This window comes from Octopus sinensis, linkage group LG24 (assembly GCF_006345805.1).
Source record: "Octopus sinensis linkage group LG24, ASM634580v1, whole genome shotgun sequence".
Lineage (NCBI taxonomy): Eukaryota > Metazoa > Mollusca > Cephalopoda > Octopoda > Octopodidae > Octopus > Octopus sinensis.
In genome coordinates this window covers 6,515,212-6,540,757 of record NC_043020.1, presented here as the reverse complement: position 1 = coordinate 6,540,757, position 25,546 = coordinate 6,515,212, and the positions used below count along the sequence as shown (strand labels likewise).

General features: G+C 41.5%; 1 protein-coding gene across 1 annotated transcript in view; it reads right to left on the bottom strand.

Moving 5' to 3' along the window:
* LOC115223929 (RNA helicase aquarius) overlaps positions 1–25,546 on the bottom strand; it is a 64,986-nt gene that overhangs the window by 6,565 nt on the left and 32,875 nt on the right. Inside the window, exons 23-36 of the mRNA XM_029794665.2 lie at positions 25,186–25,320; positions 23,485–23,619; positions 22,105–22,285; positions 20,726–20,835; positions 19,674–19,809; positions 18,312–18,365; positions 15,797–15,952; positions 14,490–14,627; positions 12,740–12,811; positions 11,453–11,640; positions 10,638–10,809; positions 8,192–8,362; positions 6,985–7,070; positions 1,371–1,482 (exon numbers count right to left, since the gene is read on the bottom strand). Coding sequence (XP_029650525.1) covers positions 1,371–1,482; positions 6,985–7,070; positions 8,192–8,362; positions 10,638–10,809; positions 11,453–11,640; positions 12,740–12,811; positions 14,490–14,627; positions 15,797–15,952; positions 18,312–18,365; positions 19,674–19,809; positions 20,726–20,835; positions 22,105–22,285; positions 23,485–23,619; positions 25,186–25,320 — 1,846 coding nt within the window. The remainder of the gene's footprint in view (positions 1–1,370; positions 1,483–6,984; positions 7,071–8,191; positions 8,363–10,637; positions 10,810–11,452; positions 11,641–12,739; positions 12,812–14,489; positions 14,628–15,796; positions 15,953–18,311; positions 18,366–19,673; positions 19,810–20,725; positions 20,836–22,104; positions 22,286–23,484; positions 23,620–25,185; positions 25,321–25,546) is intronic.

Here is a 25,546-nt window from a genome sequence, read left to right as displayed (position 1 = left end):
ACACACTTGCACGCGTACACACACACACACACTTGCATGCGCACACACACACACACTTGCATGCGCGCACACACACACACTTGCATGCGCACACACACACACTTGCATGCGCACACACATACTTGCATGCGCACACACACACACACACTTGCATGCGCGCACACACACACTTGCATGCGCACACACACACTTGCATGCGCACACACACTCACTTGCATGCGTACACACACACTTGCATGCACACACACACACACTTGCATGCGCGCACACACACACTTGCATGCGCACACACACATACTTGCATGCACGCACACACTTGCATGCGCGCACACCACACTTGCATGCGCGCACACACACACTTGCATGCGCACACACACATACTTGCATGCGCACACACACATACTTGCATGCACGCACACACACACACTTGCATGCGCACACACACTTGCATGCGCGCACACACAACTTGCATGCACACACACAACACACTTGCATGCACACACACACACACTTGCATGCGCACACACACACTTGCATGCGCGCACACACAACACTTGCATGCGCGCACACACACACCACTTGCATGCGCACACACACTTGCATGCGCGCACACACACACTTGCATGCGCGCACACACACACACACTGGCATGCGCACACACACACACACACTTGCATGCGCGCCACACACACACACTTGCATGCGCACACACACACACACTGCATGCGCACACACACACACTTGCATGCGCGCACACACACACACACTTGCATGCGCGCACACACACACTTGCATGCGCGCACACACACACTTGCATGCGCGCACACACACACACACTTGCATGCGCACACACACACACACACTTGCATGCGCGCACACCACACACACTTGCATGCGCACACACACACACACTTGCATGCGCACACACACACACTTGCATGCGCGCACACACACACACACTTGCATGCGCGCGCACACACACACTTGCATGCGCACACACACACACTTGCATGCGCGCACACACACACACACTTGCATGCGCACACACACACACTTGCATGCGCGCACACACACACACACTTGCATGCGCACACACACACTTGCATGCGCGCACACACACACTTGCATGCGCACACACACACTTGCATGCGCACACACACACACTTGCATGCGCACACACACACACACACACACTTGCATGCGCACACACACACACACACTTGCATGCGCACACACACACTTGCATGCGCGCACACACACACTTGCATGCGCACACACACACACACACACTTGCATGCGCACACACACACACACACACACTTGCATGCGCACATGCACGAAGTGTTGAAGGGAAGCTCGTAGCAACTAACCTTATTAAACGCTGGGGTCAGTTCGAAACAGTTGCGGAAGAGGGAGACACGTGCAAAGACGTACAATCCCAGACGTGCACGAGACAGCGCGACAATAAGACGCCGCACATCACTGCAAAACAGAAACACACATTATTAACAGTGTCAGTGATGATGATGATGATGATGATGATGATAGTGGTGATTGTGATGGTGGTGGTGGTGATGATAAAGAAGATGGTGATTGTGATGATGGTGGTGGTGGTGATGATAAAGAAGATGGTGATTGTGATGATGGTGGTGGTGGTGATGATAAAGAAGATGGTGATTGTGATGATGATGGTGGTGGTGATGATAAAGAAGATGGTGATTGTGATGATGGTGGTGGTGTGGTGATGATAAAGAAGATGGTGATTGTGATGATGGTGGTGGTGGTGATGATAAAGAAGATGGTGATTGTGATGATGATGGTGGGGGGTGATGATAAAGAAGATGGTGATTGTGATGATGGTGGTGGTGGTGATGATAAAGAAGATGGTGATTGTGATGATGGTGGTGGTGGTGATGATAAAGAAGATGGTGATTGTGATGATGGTGGTGGTGGTGATGATAAAGAAGATGGTGATTTGATGATGGTGGTGGTGGGGTGATGATAAAGAAGATGGTGATTGTGATGATGGTGGTGGTGGTGATGATAAAGAAGATGGTGATTGTGATGATGGTGGTGGTGATGATAAAGAAGATGGTGATTGTGATGATGGTGGTGTGGTGGTGATGATAAGAAGATGGTGATTGTGATGATGATGGTGGTGGTGATGATAAAGAAGATGGTGATTGTGATGATGGTGGTGGTGGTGATGATAAAGAAGATGGTGATTGTGATGATGGTGGTGGTGGTGATGATAAAGAAGATGGTGATTGTGATGATGATGGTGGTGGTGATGATAAAGAAGATGGTGATTTGATGATGGTGGTGGTGGTGGTGATGATAAAGAAGATGGTGATTGTGATGATGATGGTGGTGGTGATGATAAAGAAGATGGTGATTGTGATGATGGTGGTGGGGGGTGATGATAAAGAAGATGGTGATTGTGATGATGGTGGTGGTGGTGATGATGATAAAGAAGATGGTGATTGTGATGATGGTGGTGGTGGTGATGATAAAGAGATGGTGATTGTGATGATGATGGTGGTGGTGATGATAAAGAAGATGGTGATTGTGATGATGGTGGTGGTGGTGATGATAAAGAAGATGGTGATTGTGATGATGGTGGTGGTGGTGATGATGAAAAGAAGATGGTGATTGTGATGATGGTGGTGGTGGTGATGATAAAGAAGATGGTGATTGTGATGATGATGGTGGTGGTGATGATAAAGAAGATGGTGATTGTGATGATGGTGGTGGTGGTGATGATAAAGAAGATGGTGGTGATGATAAAGAAGATGGTGATTGTGATGATGGTGTGGTGGTGGTGATGATAAAGAAGATGGTGATTGTGATGATGATGGTGGTGGTGATGATAAAGAAGATGGTGATTGTGATGATGGTGGTGGTGGGTGATGATAAAGAAGATGGTGATTGTGATGATGGTGGTGGTGGTGGTGATGATAAAGAAGATGGTGATTGTGATGATGATGGTGGTGGTGATGATAAAGAAGATGGTGATTGTGATGATGGTGGTGGTGGTGATGATAAAGAAGATGGTGATTGTGATGATGGTGGTGGTGGTGATGATAAAGAAGATGGTGATTGTGATGATGATGGTGGTGGTGATGATAAAGAAGATGGTGATTGTGATGATGGTGGTGGTGGTGATGATAAAGAAGATGGTGATTGTGATGATGGTGGTGGTGGTGATGATAAAGAAGATGGTGATTGTGATGATGATGGTGGTGGTGATGATAAAGAAGATGGTGATTGTGATGATGGTGGTGGTGGTGATGATAAAGAAGATGGTGATTGTGATGATGGTGGTGGTGGTGATGATAAAGAAGATGGTGATTGTGATGATGATGGTGGTGGTGATGATAAAGAAGATGGTGATTGTGATGATGGTGGTGGTGGTGATGATAAAGAAGATGGTGGTGATGATAAAGAAGATGGTGATTGTGATGATGGTGGTGGTGGTGATGATAAAGAAGATGGTGATTGTGATGATGATGGTGGTGGTGATGATAAAGAAGATGGTGATGTGATGATGGTGGTGGTGGTGTGATGATAAAGAAGATGGTGATTGTGATGATGGTGGTGGTGGTGTGATAAAAAGATGGTGATTGTGATGATGGTGGTGGTGGTGATGATAAAGAAGATGGTGATTGTGATGATGGTGGTGGTGGTGATGATAAAGAAGATGGTGATGTGTGATTGTGATGATGGTGGTGGTGGTGATGATAAAGAAGATGGTGATTGTGATGATGATGGTGTGTGGTGATGATAAAGAAGATGGTGATTGTGATGATGGTGGTGGTGGTGATGATAAAGAAGATGGTGATTGTGATGATGGTGGTGGTGGTGATGATAAAGAAGATGGTGATTGTGATGATGGTGGTGGTGGTGATGATAAAGAAGATGGTGATTGTGATGATGATGGTGGTGGTGATGATAAAGAAGATGGTGATTGTGATGATGGTGGTGGTGGTGATGATAAAGAAGATGGTGATTGTGATGATGATGGTGGTGGTGTGATGATGATAAAGAAGATGGTGATTGTGATGATGGTGGTGGTGGTGATGATAAAGAAGATGGTGATTGATGATGGTGGTGGTGTGGTGATGATAAAGAAGATGGTGATTGTGATGATGGTGGTGGTGGTGGTGATGAAAAGAAGATGGTGATTGTGATGATGATGGTGGTGGTGATGATAAAGAAGATGGTGATTGTGATGATGGTGGTGGTGGTGATGATAAAGAAGATGGTGATTGTGATGATGGTGGTGGTGGTGATGATAAAGAAGATGGTGATTGTGATGATGGTGGTGGTGGTGATGATAAAGAAGATGGTGATTGTGATGATGGTGGTGGTGGTGATGATAAAGAAGATGGTGATTGTGATGATGGTGGTGGTGGTGATGATAAAGAAGATGGTGATTGTGATGATGATGGTGGTGGTGATGATAAAGAAGATGGTGATTGTGATGATGGTGGTGGTGGTGATGATAAAGAAGAGGTGGTGATGATAAAGAAGATGGTGGTGTTGTATGATGGTGGGTTGTTGGTGCTGATAAAGAAGATGGTGATTGTGATGGTGATGATGGTGGTGGTGATGATAAAGAGATGGTGATTGTGATGATGGTGGGGTGGGGTGGGGTGATGACAAGAAGATGGTGATTGTGATGATGGTTGGTGGTGGTGCTGATAAAGAAGATGGTGATTGTGATGATGATGGTGGTGGTGCTGATAAAGAAGATGGTGATTGTGATGATGGTGGTGGTGGTGATGAATAAAGAAGATGGTGATTGGTGATGATGGTGGTGGTGGTGATGATAAAGAAGATGGTGATTGTGATGTGATGGTGGTGGTGATGATAAAGAAGATGGTGATTGTGATGATGGTGGTGGTGGTGATGATAAAGAAGATGGTGGTGATGATAAAGAAGATGGTGATTGTGATGATGGTGGTGGTGGTGATGATAAAGAAGATGGTGATTGTGATGATGGTGGTGGTGGTGATGATAAAGAAGATGGTGATGTTGATGATGTGGTGGTGGTGATGATAAAGAAGATGGTGATTGTGATGATGGTGGTGGTGGTGATGATAAAGAAGATGGTGATTGTGATGATGGTGGTGGTGGTGATGATAAAGAAGATGGTGATTGTGATGATGGTGGTGGTGGTGATGATAAAGAAGATGGTGATTGTGATGATGGTGGTGGTGGTGCTGATAAAGAAGATGGTGTTGTTCTGATGGTGGTGGTGGTGATGATAAAGAAGATGGTGATTGTGATGATGGTGGTGGTGGTTGATGATAAAGAAGATGGTGATTGTGATGATTGGTGGTGGTGGTGATGATAAAGAAGATGGTGATTGTGATGATGGGTGGTGGTGATGATAAGAAGATGGTGATTGTGATGATGGTGGTGGTGGTGATGATAAAGAAGATGGTGATTGTGATGATGGTGGTGGTGGTTGATGATAAAGAAGATGGTGATTGTGATGATGTGGTGGTGGTGATGATAAGAAGATGGTGATTGTGATGATGGTGGTGGTGGTGATGATAAAGAAGATGGTGGTGATGATAAAGAAGATGGTGATTGTGATGATGGTGGTGGTGGTGATGATAGAAGATGGTGATTGTGATGATGGTGGTGGTGGTGATGAAGAAGATGGTGGTGGTGGTGATGAAGAAGATGATGGTGGTGGTGGTGATAAAGAGATCCTCAAAGTCAACTTGATTTTATAAGAAAATACTATTTAGCAACACGATAACAACATGGAGTAGATGTATAGGTGTGTGGGTGTTTGTGCGTGCGTGGACAATAGCATAGCCAAGCTGTTAAGAACTTTGCTATGCAATCCCTTGGTCCCGAGTTCAATCTCACTAAACATTTTCAGTAAGTGTATTCCATCCTAACTTTTGTAGATGGCAACTATGCGGAAACCTAATGTGTATGTATGTATGTGTGTGTATATATATACAAGTGAGACTGTTTTATTCCGTCTTATTCTGTTTGATCTGGATGTTCTAAATATTAGTTAATAAATTATATGAATTGGTATTATCTGGAAGTTGATGATTGAAAGGAATCTATTCCTCCATTTTCTTATTTTGTAATATATATATTATAATAAATATATATATTATATATATATATATATATATATATATTGGATGATACAGGTATAATGTATGAATGACGATGGGATTGCACCTAGAAAGTTACCTTCTGAGGCAAGTTGTTTATGGAAGACCAGCAGTCACCCATACATACCAGCCTCTCCTCTCCCTGCCACCGATGTTGGCCAAAGGAAAGGCAAAGGGGCTGATCCAGCTTGGCACCAGTGATGTCCCAACACATTTCTACAGCTGAGTTAGCTGGAGCAAGGTGAAATAAAGCGTCTTGCTCAAGAACACAACACACAGTTTGGTCTAGGAATCAATTATGATTATGGCCTGACGTATATATATATATATGATTGATTGATTGATTGATTCTAGTTTCAGCTTATGAGCTGTGGCCATATATACACAGGGTGATTCAAAAGTCACCATACATAGGAAAAATTAATTTTTTTATAAGAAACAATTAAAAAAAAAACAAATTGTTCTTATGTATAGCGACTTTTGAATCACCCTGTATACACACACACACACAATAATTTAAACAATGATGATCCGTGCCAGTGGCACGTTAAAAGCGCCAACCGATCGTGGCCGATGCCAGACTCCCCTGGCACCTGTGCCGGTGGCACGTAAAAAGCACCCGCTACACTCGCGGAGTGGTTGGCGTTAGGAAGGGCATCCAGCAGTAGAAACACTGCCAGATTAGACTGGAGCCTGGTGCAGCCCCTGGCTTCCCAGACCCTGGTTGAACCGTCCAACCCGTGCTAGCGAGGAAAACGGACGTTAAACGATGATAATGATGGTGATGGTGTTGGTGTTGGTAAGAAACATGTGAAGAAAAAGAATCAAAACTCACCGCAGATGTCCTACTGCTTTTGTTCTGACAAGAGATAACAAGATGTAGTCGTTTTGTTGACCCTGGTAACGGTCAACTGTGGTCACCTAAACAACAACAATCAGAAAAATGAAATATATTCCAGATAAATTATTCCCACATCCACACGCACAGAATATAAAAGTAGACAGACACGTCTTTCTCTCCCTTTCTCTCCAATGTGCTGTCATCCTCATCACTCCCTCATTTCTGCCATTCAGGGTCTCCTCCTCACTACATACATCCTTACATATCTCTGACATCCATCTCCATCACTGTACATATATCTCTTTCTTTCTTTTGCCTCTCCACTCTTCCAAAATTACCTATTTCTTTGCTACCCACAAGGGGCTAAACACAGAGAGGACAAACAAGGACAGACAAACGGATTAAGTCGATTATATCAACCCCAGTGCATAACTGGTACTTAATTTATCGACCCCGAAAGAATGAAAGGCAAAGTCGACCTCGGTGGAATTTGAACTCAGAACGTAACCGCAGACGAAATGCCTATTTCTTTACTACCCACAAGGGGCTAAACATGGAGAGGACAAACAAGGACAGACAAATGGATTAAGTCGATTATATCGACCCCAGTGCGTAACTGGTACTTAATTTATCAACCCCGAAAGAATGAAAGGCAAAGTCGACTTCGGCGGAATTTGAACTCAGAACATAGCGGCAGATGAAACACTGCTAAGCATTTCGCCCGGCGTGCTAACGTTTCTGCCATCCTATTATGCAACACACACACACACACGAGGTCAACTTTGCCTTTCATCCTTTCGGGGTCGATTAAATAAGTACCAGTTATGCACTGGGGTCGATATAATTGACTTAATCTGTGTGTTTGTCTTTGTTTGACCCTTCTGTGTTTAGCCCCCTGTGGGTAGTAAAGAAATAGGTTTTAACATTGCATCTATATATATATATATATATAGTTACACCTGCCAACTGTTGAAACAGAATCAATTACCTTCCCACCTATGACGTACGCACCTAACTTCCACTCTGCCCAGGACACACCCAGTAGCCATCCTTTTACCTGTGACACAATTAGATAATCTTCCACTCACCTCATAATGTTCTCTCCACCCCAACACCCTTTTATCCCTTAACATATCCCCACTACATCCACACCCAGCAGCTATATATCTCCAGGGTCAATAAAACAAAAACGTGTGATTACCTTGTGGGGTCGTCCAATGAAAGGATTGTTGCCACATCTCTGGGCTATGACGTCGCGGATCAAGTGTTTCTGACCGTTATATGTGGTCAGTATGGAGATCTTCTCAGCTGGGTAACCTAGTAACCTCATATACATAAACACAGCCACGGTATACTCGGCCTCTGCCAGGTTCTGTGATGACAAGACAGAGAAAGAAAGGATTAAATGTAAATAAAAAAAGCAAAAAATAAAAATAAAAATAAAATGTCTACTTCTAAAATTGTGCATTTTCTATACATTTTAGACACCTGTATATTTATACACCTGCTGCAAATGAGCATTTATGCAAATGAATAATTTATGCATCTGCATACATCCATGCATAGGTAAAGGTAAGGATTCACCCCCTTCAGTCATGAATCACCATGGTGTTGCACCTTGAATGTTCCCCTCTGAGGCACAAGTCCAGGCAAGGTTGTTTATGGAGGACCAGCAGTCACCCATGCACACCACCCTCCCCTTTCCATGCCACCGATGTTGGCCAAGGGAAAGGCAAAGGGGCCGATACAGCTTGGCACCAGTGACGTCGCAACTCATTTCTACAGTTGAGAGAACTGCAGCAACGTGAAATAAAGTGTCTTGCTCAAGAACACAACACAGCCCGGTCCGGGAATCGAACTCACAACCTCATGATTGTGAGCTTCACCCTCTAACCACTGAGCCATATATATATAATGATATAATGTATGTATGTATGTATGAGTGTGTGTGTATATGCGTATCTTCTATATATATAAACGGCAAAATGCCTGTGTGTGTGTGTGTCCTTTATACAAATCCACAATTTTTCAGTTAGAGGCCTCGCACTTTCTATGGTCATTCAAAACCGTCCAAGGGTGGTCATGCACATCTTTACATTTCCCCAGTCACCCCGCAAAGCCATTAAAAAAAATCAATAGAAGTGACTTTTTTGTGAATTTTCTATCCAAAACCCAATCAAAATGCCCGAAACTTGATACGCCAATTGAATGCCAGCTAGCTGTATGTGATTGGTCGGAGATTTGGACAGTACTCGCGTGTATGTGCGCACGCACACAGCTGTATATGCATGCACTAGCACTATGACCCGGCTAGTGTATATATATATATATATATTTTTTTTTATGTATACGCATACATACATATATCCATATATATCATTTAATATGCACATATTTGAGCTAATATTAGTTTCATGCTGTGAAATCACACAACGTGCTATTCAAGCTTGTCCGACAATCGTGTTTCCATAGCATGAAACTAACAGGAGCTCAAATTTAAATCCTGTGCACATAAAATGATATTTACTTCTCACTGGATGGAATACATTTTCTGTTGATTCCACCAATAAAGGAACAGAGTACCGTGTGTGTGTGTGTTTTGAAGAATAGAAATTGTGAACAAGATAATAATGATGATGGTAACATAATGGTTAACCAATGCCTAGCACTCCATGTAAATCTAAATATATCCAAATTCCTGTCAAGTACGAAACAGAATTTCTCCTCTGATTTGGTTTTATCATTATGCTCATTTGAATAATTTATGGAGTGTATTTGGGGAAAGGTACACCCACAAAATTCCTGGAAGAGTTGGGGCATGCCAGGAAGAATATCTGACCAAGGGCAATGGCTCAGAAAACCTGACCAACCCATACCAGCATGGAAAAAACTGATGTAAAATGACGACGACAATGGTAGTAGTGACGATTGAGATGATGATGATGATAATGATGGTGGTGGTGATGGTGATGACACTGATGATGATGATGATGGTGATAATGATGACAGTGGCAATAATGACGCTGATGATGGTGGTGGCAGTGGTGGTGATTGAGATGATGATGATGATGGTGGTGGTGATAATGGTGGCGGGGGTGATGGTGATGATGATGATGATGGTGATAATGATGACGGTGGCAATAATGATGCTGATGATGGTGCTGGTGGTGGTGATTGAGATGATGGTGGTGATGATGACAATGATGATGATGGTGACAATGATGACTGAAGATGGTGATAACGATGATGATGATGATGGTGGCAGTGATGATGATGATGATGCTGATGATAGTGGTGGTGGTGATGATGATGATGATAGTGGTGGTGGTGGTAGTGATGGTGGTGGTGATGATGGTGGTGGTGGTGGTGGTAGTGATGGTGGTGGTGATGATGGTGGTGGTGATGATGGTGGTGGTGATGATGATGATAATGGTGGTGGTGGTGGTGTGGTGGTGATGATGATGATGATAGTGGTGGTGGTGGTAGTGATGGTGGTGGTGATGATGGTGGTGGTGGTAGTGATGGTGGTGGTGATGATGGTGGTGGTGGTGATGATGGTGGTGGTGATGATGATGATAATGGTGGTGGTGGTGGTGGTGGTGGTGATGATAACGACGCTGATGATCACCTGAAACATCTACTCTCACCTGATAGAAAAATGGGTTCGGCTCTGATTCGCCGACACCGTTGAAGTCTTGCACATCGACAAGCTGGTAGTCATAGACAAACCCTGCGTTGGCCATTTGGAACTCGGGTGAAACCAAAACATGGGGTAGATTGCCAAGTTTGCGGTACCTCCAGTTATACAGGTTACTCAAGCTGTCAAAACAAAAGACAGGTAAATTTTAAACAAGAATCCAAGGAAACTAGTAGTGATGGTTCCTGCAAAAGAACAAAACAAATAATTGGGAAATGGTAGAGGTTTGCTTACCAACCACATGGTTCCGGGTTCAGTCCCACTGCGTGGCACCTTCGGCAAGTGTCTTCTACTATAGCCTCGGGCCGACCAAATCCTTGTGAGTGGATTTGGTAGACGGAAACTGAAAGAAGCCCGTCGTATATATGTATATATATATATGTGTGTGTGTGTGTGTGTGTGTGTGAAGGCTAAAACAATGCAAAAGTGCATTGTGATCAGTGATGTGTAACAACATCTGATAGCCTGGTCAGTCACGTGATGTGTGATACACACACAAACACAAAACAAGGGTTTTTTCTAGTTCAATCAAATCCACTCCAGACCAGGGCCATGAAAAGAAACACTGGCCAAATGTGCCACACAGTGGAACTGAACCCAGAACCATGTGGGTGGGAAGAAAACTTCTTACCACATACCAATATTTCTGGAAAAAAGCAAAAAAATAAAAAAAGACCAAATAGATAGTCACATCTGGAATGTCTTTGATCATAAATCAGCTCAGAGATGGCCCAAACAACACCAACAATAACTGGTTTACTATACCTTGCACGTGCTCTGCCTTGGGCGTCGAGGTCAACTGTTGGAACTCCAAGACGTACCAGTCGGGTGAAGAGTGACTGTTCCATGTTGGAATATTTCTGGAACGCCATGTTTTTGATGACCGGTGGCAACTGATGATGGTCACCAATCATGATCCAGCGTTTCAATCGATTCAGACCATCTTCGGGATTCTGAAAGAATTTGTGGAGAAACAGTGACAGTCAGGGATTAGTTTGGTGAAGAACCAGTTAGGAATTGTTAAACACCTCAACCCGAAAGCATGTCCCAGAACCAAACCAATGATGGAGCTGTCTTTACATTTTCATTAACCCTTTAGCAATATAAACTGGCCATATCCGGCCAAAATAATCATTTTTTTTTTTTCTGTAGTTTCAGCTCATAGCTGTGGCCATGCTGATGCACCGCCGTTTGAAAAGGTAAAGTTGACCTCAGTGGAATTTGAACTCAGAATGTGAAGACTGATGAAACACTGTTAAGCATTTTGCCCAGCATGCTAACAATTCTGCCAGTTCACCACCTACCTGTTTTATTTTCAAACTAGCCAGATCCAGCCTCTCACACTTGCCCTACAATATTATTCTACAAATAAGCAGGAGGTTTTATGTTGGGTGTTGAGAGGCTGATGTATAATAGAAGGACAGGAATGGGTGTCTTGCTGTAAGAGGAGATGCATACTATAAGGGTAGATGGGAGTAGCTGGAAAGACAAAGAAAGACCCTCAACTGATGGTGGGGGGAGCAGAGAGGTCAGTGGCTTTGTGCTGGGTGTTGAGAGGCTGAAGTGTGATAGAGAGACAGGCAGAGGTGTCTTGCTTTAGAGTTGTCTTAATAATAGAAAAAATGGTCTTAGTTGGAACGTCTGATATAGATATGACCAGGGTCTAAAACAATACTAGCAGAGAAAGAACCGCGTTGGGGGCGCTCGATTTGCTAAAAATAGCAGCCAATTCTTCTGTAAATCATAATCTTCTGTCTTTAAACAGAAAAAAAACACATTAATGTAGTCTTAGATGCACTATGTCCAAATAACAAATGGAAGGGTCACATCTGGAACACCTTTATTCATTAGGTCTAATTTAAAGCAAACAATAACAGAATAAAAAGCCTTTACAGAGTCACTCAAACTGCTAGAAATAGCAGTCAAATCTCTTGCACTTTCTCTCACTCCATACACACCCTTATCCACACTATCTTGCTCTCTCTCTCTCTCTCACACACACACACACACACACCACACACACATGCACATACAGACACACACTGTAATTACCTGAAGCAACAATGGTATAAATGTTTCAATTTCAAGAATTTGTGCTGCTTCCTCCATTAAGATATTGTCAAACTGAAATAAAAATAAATAACAATTTCATAACAACAACTACAACAATTCTTTCTAGTACAGGCACAAGGCCTGAAATTGGGGTGGGTGGGAGAGTCAATTACATTGACCCCAGTACTCAACTGGTATTTGATTTATTGACCCTGAGAGGATGAACGGCAAAGCCGACTTTGGTGAAATTTGAACTCAGAGCATGGTGAAGGATGACACGCTGCTAAGAATTTTGCCTGGCATGCTAACGATTCTGCCAGCTCTCTGCCTTAATAATAACGATAATAATAATGACCCCTTTCTACTGTAATCATAAGGCCTGAAATTTGAGGGGAGGGGGTTAGTCAATTACATCGATCCCAGTACATAACTGGTACTTATTTCATCGAGCCCCAAAGGGATGAAAGGCAAAGTTGACCTAGACGAAATTTGAACTCAGAACGTAGCGACAGATGAAATACTGCTAAGTATTTCGCTCGGCATGCTAACGATTCTGCTAGCTTGCCACCTTAATAATAATAATAATAATAATAATAATAATAATAACAATAATAATAATAATAATATTGGGTTGTCCGGAAAGTTCATGCCGATTTTTAAAGGAAAGAAAAAGGTCAATAAATTAATCAACCAAATATGAACCATTTTGTTTCCCAAATGCGTCTCCATTTTTCCTTTAACTTGAAAATACCCTCTTCCCAGAATTGTGGTGGTTTCATGGCAAAGAATTCATCAAGGTATCTTTTTACGTCATCCAAGGAAATTGAAATTTTTACCATTAAGACTATTCTGCAGGGACCTGAATATGTGGAAATCCGAAGGAGCAATATCTGGTGAATATGGAGGGTGGGGGTAACACATCCCAGCCGAGCTGCGGCAATTTTTGTCTGGTTCCCAAAGCATCAAGTGCCGAAAAGGAACTTTATCTTCCATTAAAAGGGTTACAGAATTAACACAGGTTATTGGAACATAAACCTTCTTCCATGAAAAGATAGCTTAAACTGTGCTCTAAATGGAGATGTAGTAAAATCCTATTTTATGGACTCAACCATGCTCTAAAATAAGTCGAAACGTAAGCTATGATAAATCGGCTCAAACTTTCTGGACAACCCAATATTAAATATACACTGCCACTATATACCTTCAATATATACACCATAACATACAATATAATATATACATCGTGTAGTCAGATCCTATTTTTTGGACTCAACCATGTTCTAAAATAAGGTAAGCTACTATAAATTGGCATGAACTTTCCGGACAACCCAATAATAATAATAAAGGAGCCCTCAGCATGGTCCCTCACTACATTATAAAAATCAGTAAAAGACAAACTAATTACAGAGCCTTTATAATTGTCATTTAACCTGCTAGAAACAGCAGCCAAACTTCCCTTCAATCCAGCCTGTCTGTCAATTTTAGGAAAAAATGGTCTTAGTTGGAACATCTCTGATATGGATATGACCAGGGTCTAAAACAATAGTAGCAGAGAAAGAACCGAGGTGGGGGCGCTCGATTTGCTAAAAATAGCAGCCAATTCCTCTGTAAAGAAGGTTTTCTAGCCAGGACAGGATTGATATAATACTGAAGACAAAACACTGCAAATGCTGCTATTGGCCTAAACACAGCAACAGCAACAACAACAGGACAGAAGGAGGAAAACAATGTTTCTTGATGTGCACTTTACCTTAAATCCAACTTGAACGAGGTCCCTGCGTTTCAATGCTGCATGAGTGCAGGTCATTGCAATGATTTTGGCTTCTTTTATCAACAAGTAGTCTGCACGGTCGGCGCCGCTGCGTAACAACTCAAACGCACGGAATTCCTGGAGGTTGTCATAAGAGAGAGAGAAAGGAGATAAAGAAAGAGAGAAACAGTGTTACTTGGCTGACCTTCTGCATCTGTGGCCAATATATCTGGTCAACCCAACCACATCCTCACTTCCCTTACATTCATCGTAACAATTCCCTCAACACCATCTTGTGAACCTATTAGCATCAGACATTCTCAACAGAAGAAGAAGGAAAAGAAGAAAGTGAAGAAGTAGAAGAAGAAGAATTAGAAGTAGAAGAAGGAGAAGAAGAAGGTGAAGAAGAAGAAGAAGAAGGTGAAGAAGAAGAAGAAGCAGAAGTAGAAGAAGAAGAATTAGAAGTAGAAGAAGGAGAAGAAGAAGAAGGTGAAGGAGAAGAAGAAGAAGGTGAAGAAGAAGAAGAATTAGAAGTAGAAGGAGAAAAAGAAGAAGGTGAAGAAGAAGAATTAGAAGTAGAAGGAGAAAAAGAAGAAGGTGAAGAAGAAGAATTAGAAGTAGAAGAAGGAGAAGAAGAAGAAGGTGAAGAAGAAGAAGAATTAGAAGTAGAAGAAGGAGAAGAAGAAGGTGAAGAAGAAGAAGAATTAGAAGTAGAAGAAGGAGAAGAAGAAGGTGAAGAAGAAGAAGGTTAAGAAGTAGAAGAAGAAGAAGAAGACGACGACACTGACGGCAACGACCACCACCACCAACAACATTTGGTGTTACCAATGCCACCACCACACTCACCCACAGCCCTACCTTTCCCCGTTACATCTCTGTTGAAATCCAGAGCTTTTGTTTCAATTAATTTTGAAAATTAATGAAGAATTTAGGATAATCCCTTTTGTCATAATTAACCTGGTGTTTGGAACAGAAATTAAAAGGAAATTTTGAAGATTTTCATTTAGATCACTTTAACCCTTTTGTTACCATATTTCTGTTGAAACATACTGTCTCTGCATAGAGGGGACAAACAAGGACAGACAAAGGGATTAAGTCAATTACATCGATGCCAGTGCGTAACTGGTACTTAATTTATCAACCCCGAAAGGATGAAAGGCAAAGTCGACCTCGGCAGAATTTGAACTCAGAACGTAGTGACAGACAAAATACCGCTAAGCATTTTGTCTGATGTGTTAATGGTTCTGCCAGCTCACAGCCTTCATCTAAACAAAAAATATTGAAATAAAGAAATAAGGTTTATTTACCTCCAACTGTGTGAAGATCTTCTTGATATGTCTGAAACAACCTTTAGCAATGTCCAGATCTTTCTGGAATGATTCTGTGGTGAATAACGGCTGAGGGGCATTGCTGAAGAATTTGGTAAACGGGAACAGGTCTCTCACAATTGTCAGGTTATTCTCCTGAATACCAGATGGTAAAAATAAAGTAAATAAATAAAATAAATATTTCAGTCTAATAACTGAAACAAACAAAAATAAAGGGACATACAAGAGCGTTGTAACATTGAAGTTCACTTGAAGCATTGTAACATCGAAGATGGTAAAAAAAGAAAAAACAGAGAGAAAACAGAAAGCTTCTGACAATGTGGAAAGTTTTACAAAACCTTTATATTTCTGGTGCAAAAACCTATCTTCAGAAGGAAATCAGTCTGGGAAATGTCCAGTTCTGCAGGTTCCGTTAACCCATTCAAATCCCCTATTGTTATATGGGTTAATGGAACCTGCATAACTGGACATTTCCCATACTGTTTTTCCACATTGTCACATGCCTTATATTTTCTTTCTTTTTTTTTTTTTTTTACCTAAAAGGGTATATATATATAATGGAGATGTACTTGCATAGCAAGTGACTTGATCTGAGATCGTGTGCTGGAATGAAAACAATTGCAGCGTGGAAGGTGTTTGTAAGCCATTTAAGAAACACACAAAACCGTTAGATTCACTTCAACATTTAAATTTTAAAATATTTTCGTCGCTTTGAGACCGCGACCTGTTCACTGACAAAACTTCTAACGGTTTTGGGTATATATATATATATGTATGTATATTCTTTTACTTGTTTCAGTCATTTGACTGTGGCCATGCTGGAGCACCGCTTTTAGTCGAACAAATCAACCCCAGGATTCATTCATTGTACACCTAGTACTTATTCTATCAGTCTCTTTTTGCCAAACTGCTAAGTTACAGGGACACAAGCACACCAGTATTGATCGTCAAGCGATGGTGGGGAGACGAACACTGACATACAAACACACACACACACATATATATATATATGGGGTTGTTTCAGTTTCCATCTACCAAATCCACTCACAAAGCCTTGGTCAGCCCGATGTTATAGAAGGCACTCGCCAAGTGGTTGGTAAGCAAACTACTTACTACACAGCCACTCCTGCGCCTATATATATATACATTCAAAATGTGACCACGTGTGTACTGTTGGCGATATTTTTTCCTCTGTCTTCCCTTCTCTGGATCTTTCCTTCTCCTATGTTTCCGACGAAGAGCTCCGCTAACCCTCCTTCTTTCCTGAGTGTCCAATAATACTATATTTGTTCCACGTCCTCGCGTTGTGTTTTTTTGTGCTTTCTTGTTTGGATTAACTTTATATATACACACACACACACACACATACATATCTTTTACTTTTTAATTGTTTTCTGTCATTAGACTGCAGCCAGTACTGCTTTGAATTTTAGTCGATCGAATCGACCCTACTACCTATTTTTTTAAAGCTTGATACTTATCCTATCAGTCTCATTTATTGAACTGCTTAGTTAGAGGGATGTAAACAAACCAACACTAGTTGTCAACTGGTGGTAGGGAGCAAACACATACGTTTATATATGTTGAGCTTCTATCAGTTTCTACCAAATCCACTCAGAGGACTTTGGTCAGCCTGAGGCTATAGTAGAAGACACTTGCCCAAGGTGCCATGCAGTGGGATTGAACCCAGAAGCAAGATTTCTACTACATATATGTATATGAATGTGTGTGTGTGTGGCTGTGTGGTAAGTAGCTTGCCTACCAACTACATGGTTCCAGGTTCAGTCCCACTGTGTGGCACCTTGGGCAAGTGTCTTCTACTATAGCTTCGGGCTGACCAAAGCCTTGTGAGTGGATTTGGTAGACGGAAACTGAAAGAAGCCTGTTGTATATATGTATATATGTGTGTGTGTTTGTGTTTGTTCCCCTAGCATTGCTTGACAACCGATACTGGTGTGTTTATGTCTCCGTAACTTAGTGGTTCAGCAAAAGAGTCTGATAGAATAAGTACTAGGCGCTTAGAAAGAATAGGTCCTGGGGTCGATTTGCTTGACTAAAGGCAGTGCTCCAGCATGGCTACAATCAAATGACTGAAACAAGTAAAACAAGTATTTATTTTTATATATATATGTATTTATATAATAATTTCCAAATACATTTTAATAAGAATTTCTCAGTTTTTTTTTTATAAAAAATATCCCAAAATTATTTGGATATCATATTATATAATCTTGTGAAGCCACAATTGAATGTCACAGAAATACATCAAATACTAGAACAACAGTCCTTTGACCACAGAGATGTTCAATTAGGACTGACCTGGTACTAAACCGTAGCAGCAGCAGAAGTAATTCTGTCACGTTTAGATAACCAGCTTTTGACCAAAGGTCAGTTCATTTAGGACTGACCTAGTACTAAACAGCAACAACAAAATATGTCAGAGGGAAATGAAAAAAAGAAAATAAATAAATAAAACAAGTGGAAGACAACCAACCTTTGATTCTGCATTTGTGATTTTACTTTCAAATTCTTCCCATCTTGCCAAAACCTGAAGAATTTAGGAAAAAGGGAATGGTTATTGATTGGAGAAAATATGACAAGGGTTTTGTGTGTGACATGATGAATATAAGTGTGTGTGTGTGTGTGTGCATTGCACGCAGGTGCATATATGTATGTGTGTGTGTGTGTGTATGATCAAGGGGAATGCTGGCCAGCTCATCTAGCCAGAGGTATGGCAATGTTCAAAAGTTAAAACGATGTAAAGTGCACTGTGACCAGTGATGTATAACAACATCTGATAGACGGGTCAATCACGACCATGTGACACACACACACACACATGTATATAACCAAAAAGGCAAAATTCAGTTGTCACTAATTGTGACCGAGGGTTCTGGGTAGCACCTATATTGCTAGAAATCATCATCGTTCAGTTCTATATTTAAGAGATGAGGAATTATGTACATTATTTACATTTGATGGATATTTGTCCTCATCTTGTTTGTTGTTACACAACGTTTCAGCTGATATACCCTCCAGCCTTTATCAGATCTCTTGGAGAAATTTTGAACCTGGGTTCTCATTCTTAAGGTATTTTTCGATGTTATTATTATTAGTATTTTTATTATTATTATTATTGTTCAGGTCACTGCTTGGAATTGAACTCGGAATTTTGGGGCTAGTAGCCCGCGGTCTTAACCACTACGCCATATGCCCATAAAAATATCCGTCGAATGTAAATAATCATTATCATTGTTGCTTAATGTCTGCCTTCCATGCTGGCATAAGTTGGATGGTTTGGCAAGTCTGACTTGACATGGTTTCTACAACTGGATACCCTTCCCAAAGCCAACCACTCCAAGAGTGTAGTGGGTGCTTCTATATGCCACTGGCACGGGAGCCAGCCAGGTAACACTGTCACTGGCCATGCTCAAATGATGCTTTCTACGAGCCACCACCATGGGTCCCAGTCAGGCATCACTAATATCGATCATGACTACAATTTCACTCGGTTCAACAGGTCTTCACAAACTATAAATAAGAGTTAAAAACCCTTAGAGATGAAAATGTGCTTTGTTGCAGCTCTGAGGGTTTTTAACTCTTATTTCTAGCAATGCTACCTAGCACCCTTAGTCACAATTCGTGACAACTGAATTCTTCCTTTCTGATTTTATATTGCATACATCTGCCTTCATTATTTTATACATACATACATATGTGTGTATGTGTGTGTGTATTCCTCTAAGTGTGTATATATACATGGAAACAATTACAGTAAAAGAAAGTTTAAAATGTAACCCATATTAAAAAAATGCTATTAATGAACCCAAACTGCTAAGGTCAAAGTTCGACTCACCTGGTACAGGTAAAAATATCCAGCTGTTTCACAGGTGTACGACATATCACACTGGACGTTTAAACTTCCCTGCAGTCGAGCCACTTCATCAAGAAGCTCCAGTCGTTGTGCGAGGACATAATTAACACGGCCATACCTGAGGGATTCAAAAACACATATTAACACCATATTTGTATTCATACCTGTGTAAATTGACCATTGTCCAGCCCAAATATTCCACCTGTTTTATGCTCAAACCAAATAAACCTTGCCTCTCACACTGACCCTACAATGTCATTCTAAAAATAAACAATCCGGGTTCAGTCCCACTGCGTGGCACCTTGGGCAAGTGTCTTCTACTATAGCCTCGGGCCAACCAAAGCCTTGTGAGTGGATTTGGTAGACGGAAACTGAAAGAAGCCCATCGTAAATATGTATATATATGCGTGTGTGTGTTTGTGTGTGTGTCTGTGTTTGTCACCCTAGCATTGCTTGACAACCGATGCTGGTGTGTTTATGTCCCCGTTACTTAGCGGTTCGGCAAGGGAGACCGATAGAATAAGTACTGGGCTTACAAAAGAATAAGTCCCAGGGTCGAGTTGCTCGATTAAAGGCGGTGCTCCAGCATGGCCGCAGTCAAATGACTGAAACAAGTAAAAGAGTAATCACATTGTCGAAATTTCCGAGCTATGAGATAATGCTTGATTAATTACAGTGCAAATAAATAAGCATTTCATTTGACAGAATAATCTAAATGTTAAAGGGTTAACGAACGATATTAATTACCGTATTTGACGGCATATTAGACGCACCCTCATTTCAGCAGGTCAAATTCAGGAAAAAAAGTTTTAAGTGTATTTAAGGTGGTAATGGTAACGGCAATGACGATGATGATCCAGCCATAGAAACTATGCAAAAGCCGAGAACACAGTTTGCTGGGTCCACTCAAACTGTCCGGCCGATGCCAGTACGGAAAGGTGGACATTAAAACAACGATGACAATGACAAAGACGCCAACGGCAACAAGATTTACAAACACCAACAACAACAACGAACATATATTGGACTCAGACCTGCTGTAATCTTTCTCGGTCTCCAGTGCCTCTTCTCCATGGCCCAGTCGGAGCAAATGGCGCTCGTCTATGTCCAGTGCAATGATTTTCTCAAAAAGCTGATTGAGGGCCTACAAGAGAAAGAAACAGTAACAAACACATTGTGCTATATACCAAATGTATTGTATATCATACGCAGGGGGTGGTGGTCAAGGGTGGAGGAAGATGGGTTGTGGAGAGGTTTTGCATGGGAGAGGAACAGATTGTGGTGGTGGTGGTGGAAGCATGGATATGAAGGACATACCTGTATGTACGGATGGCCTCAATTTTACTTAGCTGGGTGTGTCTTCACAAGCACTGCAAACCACCAGAGGTCTTGGCCCCTTGTCATCTCCTCAGTCAGAGAGGCTCAACATCTGAAGATCCTTCGTCATCCCTTCACCCCACATCTTCCAGGGTCTACCTCTTCCACAGATTCCCTTCACAGTTAGAGATCAGCACTTCTTTACACAACCATCCTCATCCATACACATCATCGTCATCATCATTGTTTGACCGTGGTCGAGACAATGGAATTTACCATGCTATGCCAGACTTCACAGTCCATCTTAGCATTACGGAGGTCATGTTGCTGGATGTCTGTATCCCTGGAGATTACATCAGGGTAGGAGAGTGTGCGCCCTCTGGTATCGCAAGTATATGGCTTCCAGAGGAGAAGAGTAGAAATTGCCTCGTTTTCAGCTCTACAACAATGTCCAGCAAACTGGACTCTTCTACCTTTCACAAGAGATGACACAGGTGGTAGTTTCCCATATATTTGCATTTTGGTTGGATGATGCTTCCACATACACATCACATGACCAAACCAGTGCAGTCTTCTCTCTTGCACACTACATCTGATGCCTCTTATACCAAAGTTTTCTCTCAAACTATTTACACTTTGCTGTAAATGCACAATGATGATGCACATCCAGCAGAACATGCTGGTTTCATTTCTTTCAAGCCTACGCATGTCCTCTGCAGTCAATAGTCCATGTTTTGCTGCCATGTAGCATAGCTGTCTTTATACACAATCTGAGTTTCACTCTGAGGGTGAGTCCTATTCTGTGAGATGTCTGGCCACGAGGGAATATTCCATTGCTTGGAAACAGGTGCGGGTTAATGACAGGAAAGGCATCCAACCATAAAAAATCTACCTCAATAAACTCCATGCAACTCAAGCAGGTATGGAGAAAGTGGATGCTAATATGATGATGGTGATGATGACAACGATGATGATGATGATGATGGTGATGATGACAATGATGATGACGATAGTGATGGTGATGATGATGATGGTGATGATGATGAAATATATACACACACAAAACAACAAGATAACAAGACATCCCTCTACTCACCTGGTTAGAATGAGTCACTATGAGTGTCCGCTGATCCGGAAAGTTGTGGTAAAGATTGGAAATGATCTGGACAGCCACATCTGTTTTCCCAGTCCCTGGAGGTCCGACCACCATTGTTAAACCTGGTTGCATTCCGGCTCGGATAGCCTCGATTTGCGTTGGTGTAAACGGCACAGTGTTCCTACGAGAACATAAATCACACACACACATAATAATATATATAAGACAGAGATTCTCAACCGGGGTTCATGTGACCCTTGTGAGGGGACCATTTAGGATTTTGTGGTTAAATTTTATCTGCAATAAATCGCTTATAAGTCTACAAGACACAAAATATTTTAATGTTGTTTTATAGAATTCCTAATAATTTTGAATTAGAAAAATATAAGGGGATTTTTTTCAAACATCAAATGGCTATAAAAGTCTGGTAGAGTAAAACAGGAATGAAAGGGATTCATATAAAAAAAAAAAGGGTGGGGTCCTTTCTCAAGTCATGCTCACTCATAAGGGCCGGTTTCCTGCTTTCCAGGGCGTATATACTCTTCACTTGGACAGGACACTAGTCTGTTGCAGGATTTCTCATTTTTGCCAGCTGAGTGGACTGGAGCAACATGAAATGAATGTTTTGCTCAAGGACATAATGTGTTGCCTAGTTCAGGAATTGAAACCCCAATCTTATGATCAGGAGCCAAATACCCTAAACACTAAACAAATACCCGGACATCCAATTTATCAGCCCCACCTGGCCCTTGAGGGTCTATAGCAAAGCACATTCTGTTGCAAATATTTGGACTAACACACCCCCAGTTTCCTGTTTAGTGTTATTATTAGTGGTGGCGGTGGTGGTGGTGATGGTGGTGGTGGTAAAGGTTGTTGTGGTGAGAGTGATGGTGATGATGATAGTGGTGGTGGTGGTGACGGTAGAGGTAGGTGTGGTGAGGGTGATGATGGTGGTGGGCTGCTGGTGGTGGTGGTGGTGGTGGTGGTGGTGACGGTAGAGGTGGTTGTGGTGAGAGTGATGGTGATGGTGGTGGGCTGGTGGTGGTGATAGTAGTGGGCTGCTGGTTGTAGTGGTGATGGTAGTGGTGGTTGTGGTGTTGGTGATGGTGACGGCAGAGGTGGTTGTGGTGAGAGTGATGGTGATAGTAGTAGTGATGGTGGTAGTAGTAGTGATGATGGTAGTAGTGGTGATGGTGGTAGTAGTAGTGATGATGGTAGTAGTGGTGATGGTGGTAGTAGTAGTGATGATGGTAGTAGTGGTGATGGTGGTAGTGGTGGTGGTGGTTATGGTGCAGTAGGAACGAAATAGATAAATGAGTCTGGTGTATGGTGATGGGGTGGATAAATTACACGATGGGTGGATAAATTACAAGTTGTTACCTTTTCGGCTGACTGTAAGTGTAAGGGCCTCGATTCGGGATGATATGGGCTTCAGCGTTGACAGTGGATTTGGGGCCAGTTTTCTCTTCATTTGTGCTTCTCTCCAACGAAGAACTGTCAGCCATCATGGTGAGTCTGAAGAGGAATGGTAAGAAAACAGAAAAGACATGGTATGAGCAATAGGTGACACACAGACAGACAGGGAGATATGTTATAGATTTAAAAACATGTATAATACAGGTGTGTACAAACAAATGTTGCAGGTGAGCAGATATATTCTTTCTTGTATGCTTTCTTTTAAGTGCTTTCGGTCTTTAGACTGTGGCCATGCTGGGGCACCACAACGAATGTTTTTGTTTTTCTTTTAGTCAAACAAATCAACCCCAGTACCTTTTTTTTTTTCCATTGAAGCCTGGTACTTATTCTAATGCAACCTTTTAGCTGAACTGCTAAGTAACAGGGATGTAAACAAACCAACACTGGTGGTGAGGGACAAACCCAAAGACATACACACACATACATATATATATATATATATATATATATATATATATACTGTTGTATCTGGGGAGAGTCATTCTCTTTTGGTGCCTTATAATTTAACACACTCACTGGTAAAATTTCCACTTATTTCCTTTTTATTTTTCTAAAATTTTTATTGCGTCTTGCAACCTTTTCAATAACTTTGACTCTCAAAAAGTTTGCAAGAGGCAACGAAAATTTTAGAAAAATAAAAAAGAAATAAGTGGAAATTTTACCAGTGAGTGTGTTAAATTATAAGGCACCAAAAGTGAATGACTCTCCCCAGACAATAGAATATGCTTCAACACACGAACTCACATAAAGAATCTTTCAAATCAAATCCAAAAACGAAATATATATATACACACACACACACACACACACATATATATATATATACACACACACACATATATATTTATACATACATATATAATGTATATACACATATATATATATGTATACACACACACACGATGGTCATCTTTCAGTTTTTGTCTAAATAATCCACTCACAAGGCTTTGATCAGGCCAAAGCTATAGTGGAAGACACTTTGCCCAAAGTGCCACACAGTGGGACTGAACACAGAACCATGTGGTTGGGAAGCAAAATTCTTACCACACAGCCACGCCAAGACCTCTATGTATATATTTGTGTTTGTGAGTATGTGTGTGTATGAATGTATATGTAAGTGTATGTATATGTATGTATGTTTGTGTTTCTATGTGCACTGCACAAACTATTCAACCTTTCAATTTTACAAGATTCTCCAAATGGTGACCATCCCCAAAACTAGAACTTGGCTACTGAGATTGTCTGCACATGGAATTACAGGGTGTCTTTAACTCTTTAGCATTCAGACAACTTTGTCAAATATAATGCATATAGGTTCACACTGTTTTGGATTAAACATAAGCTTTGAGATTTCAACAATGTGAATGTTTATTTTTAGAATGACATTGTAGGGTAAGTGTAAAAGGTCAGATCTGGGCAATTTGAACATAAAACAGGTAGAATATTTGGGGCTGGATGTGGTCAGTTTAAATGCTAAAAGGTTAAATCTAAATAAACAAATCAATATAAAGGGGCCTGTATATATTTGAAGGGGCATCTCCCACCCACTCAAAGACGACCCTAATTATGGGGTTTTCTAAAACGTAGAGACAAAGTCAACAATACCTGAATGGTGGTTGAGGTTCAACGTCTTGCTTCTGGGGTTTCATAATCACTTCGGAATCAGGAAAACTCTCGTTCATGTGGGGAGAACTGAGGAATGTGTCGTTCCAGTCCAGTGTTGGGATTTGGTTGGGCATCCTGGAGATGAGGGTGATGGAAGTGGTGAGAGGATCAGAAGGAAAGAAAAAGGTAAAAATATATGTAATTATTAGAGTTAACAGGTTTTATTTTTATATATATATATAATACAAAATGGAACAAGAACACAAAACATCCAGATAGATGTGACTGGACCCAAATCCATCCTCATCCATACGCATCACATGACCATACCAGTGCAGTCCCCTCTCTTGCACACTACATC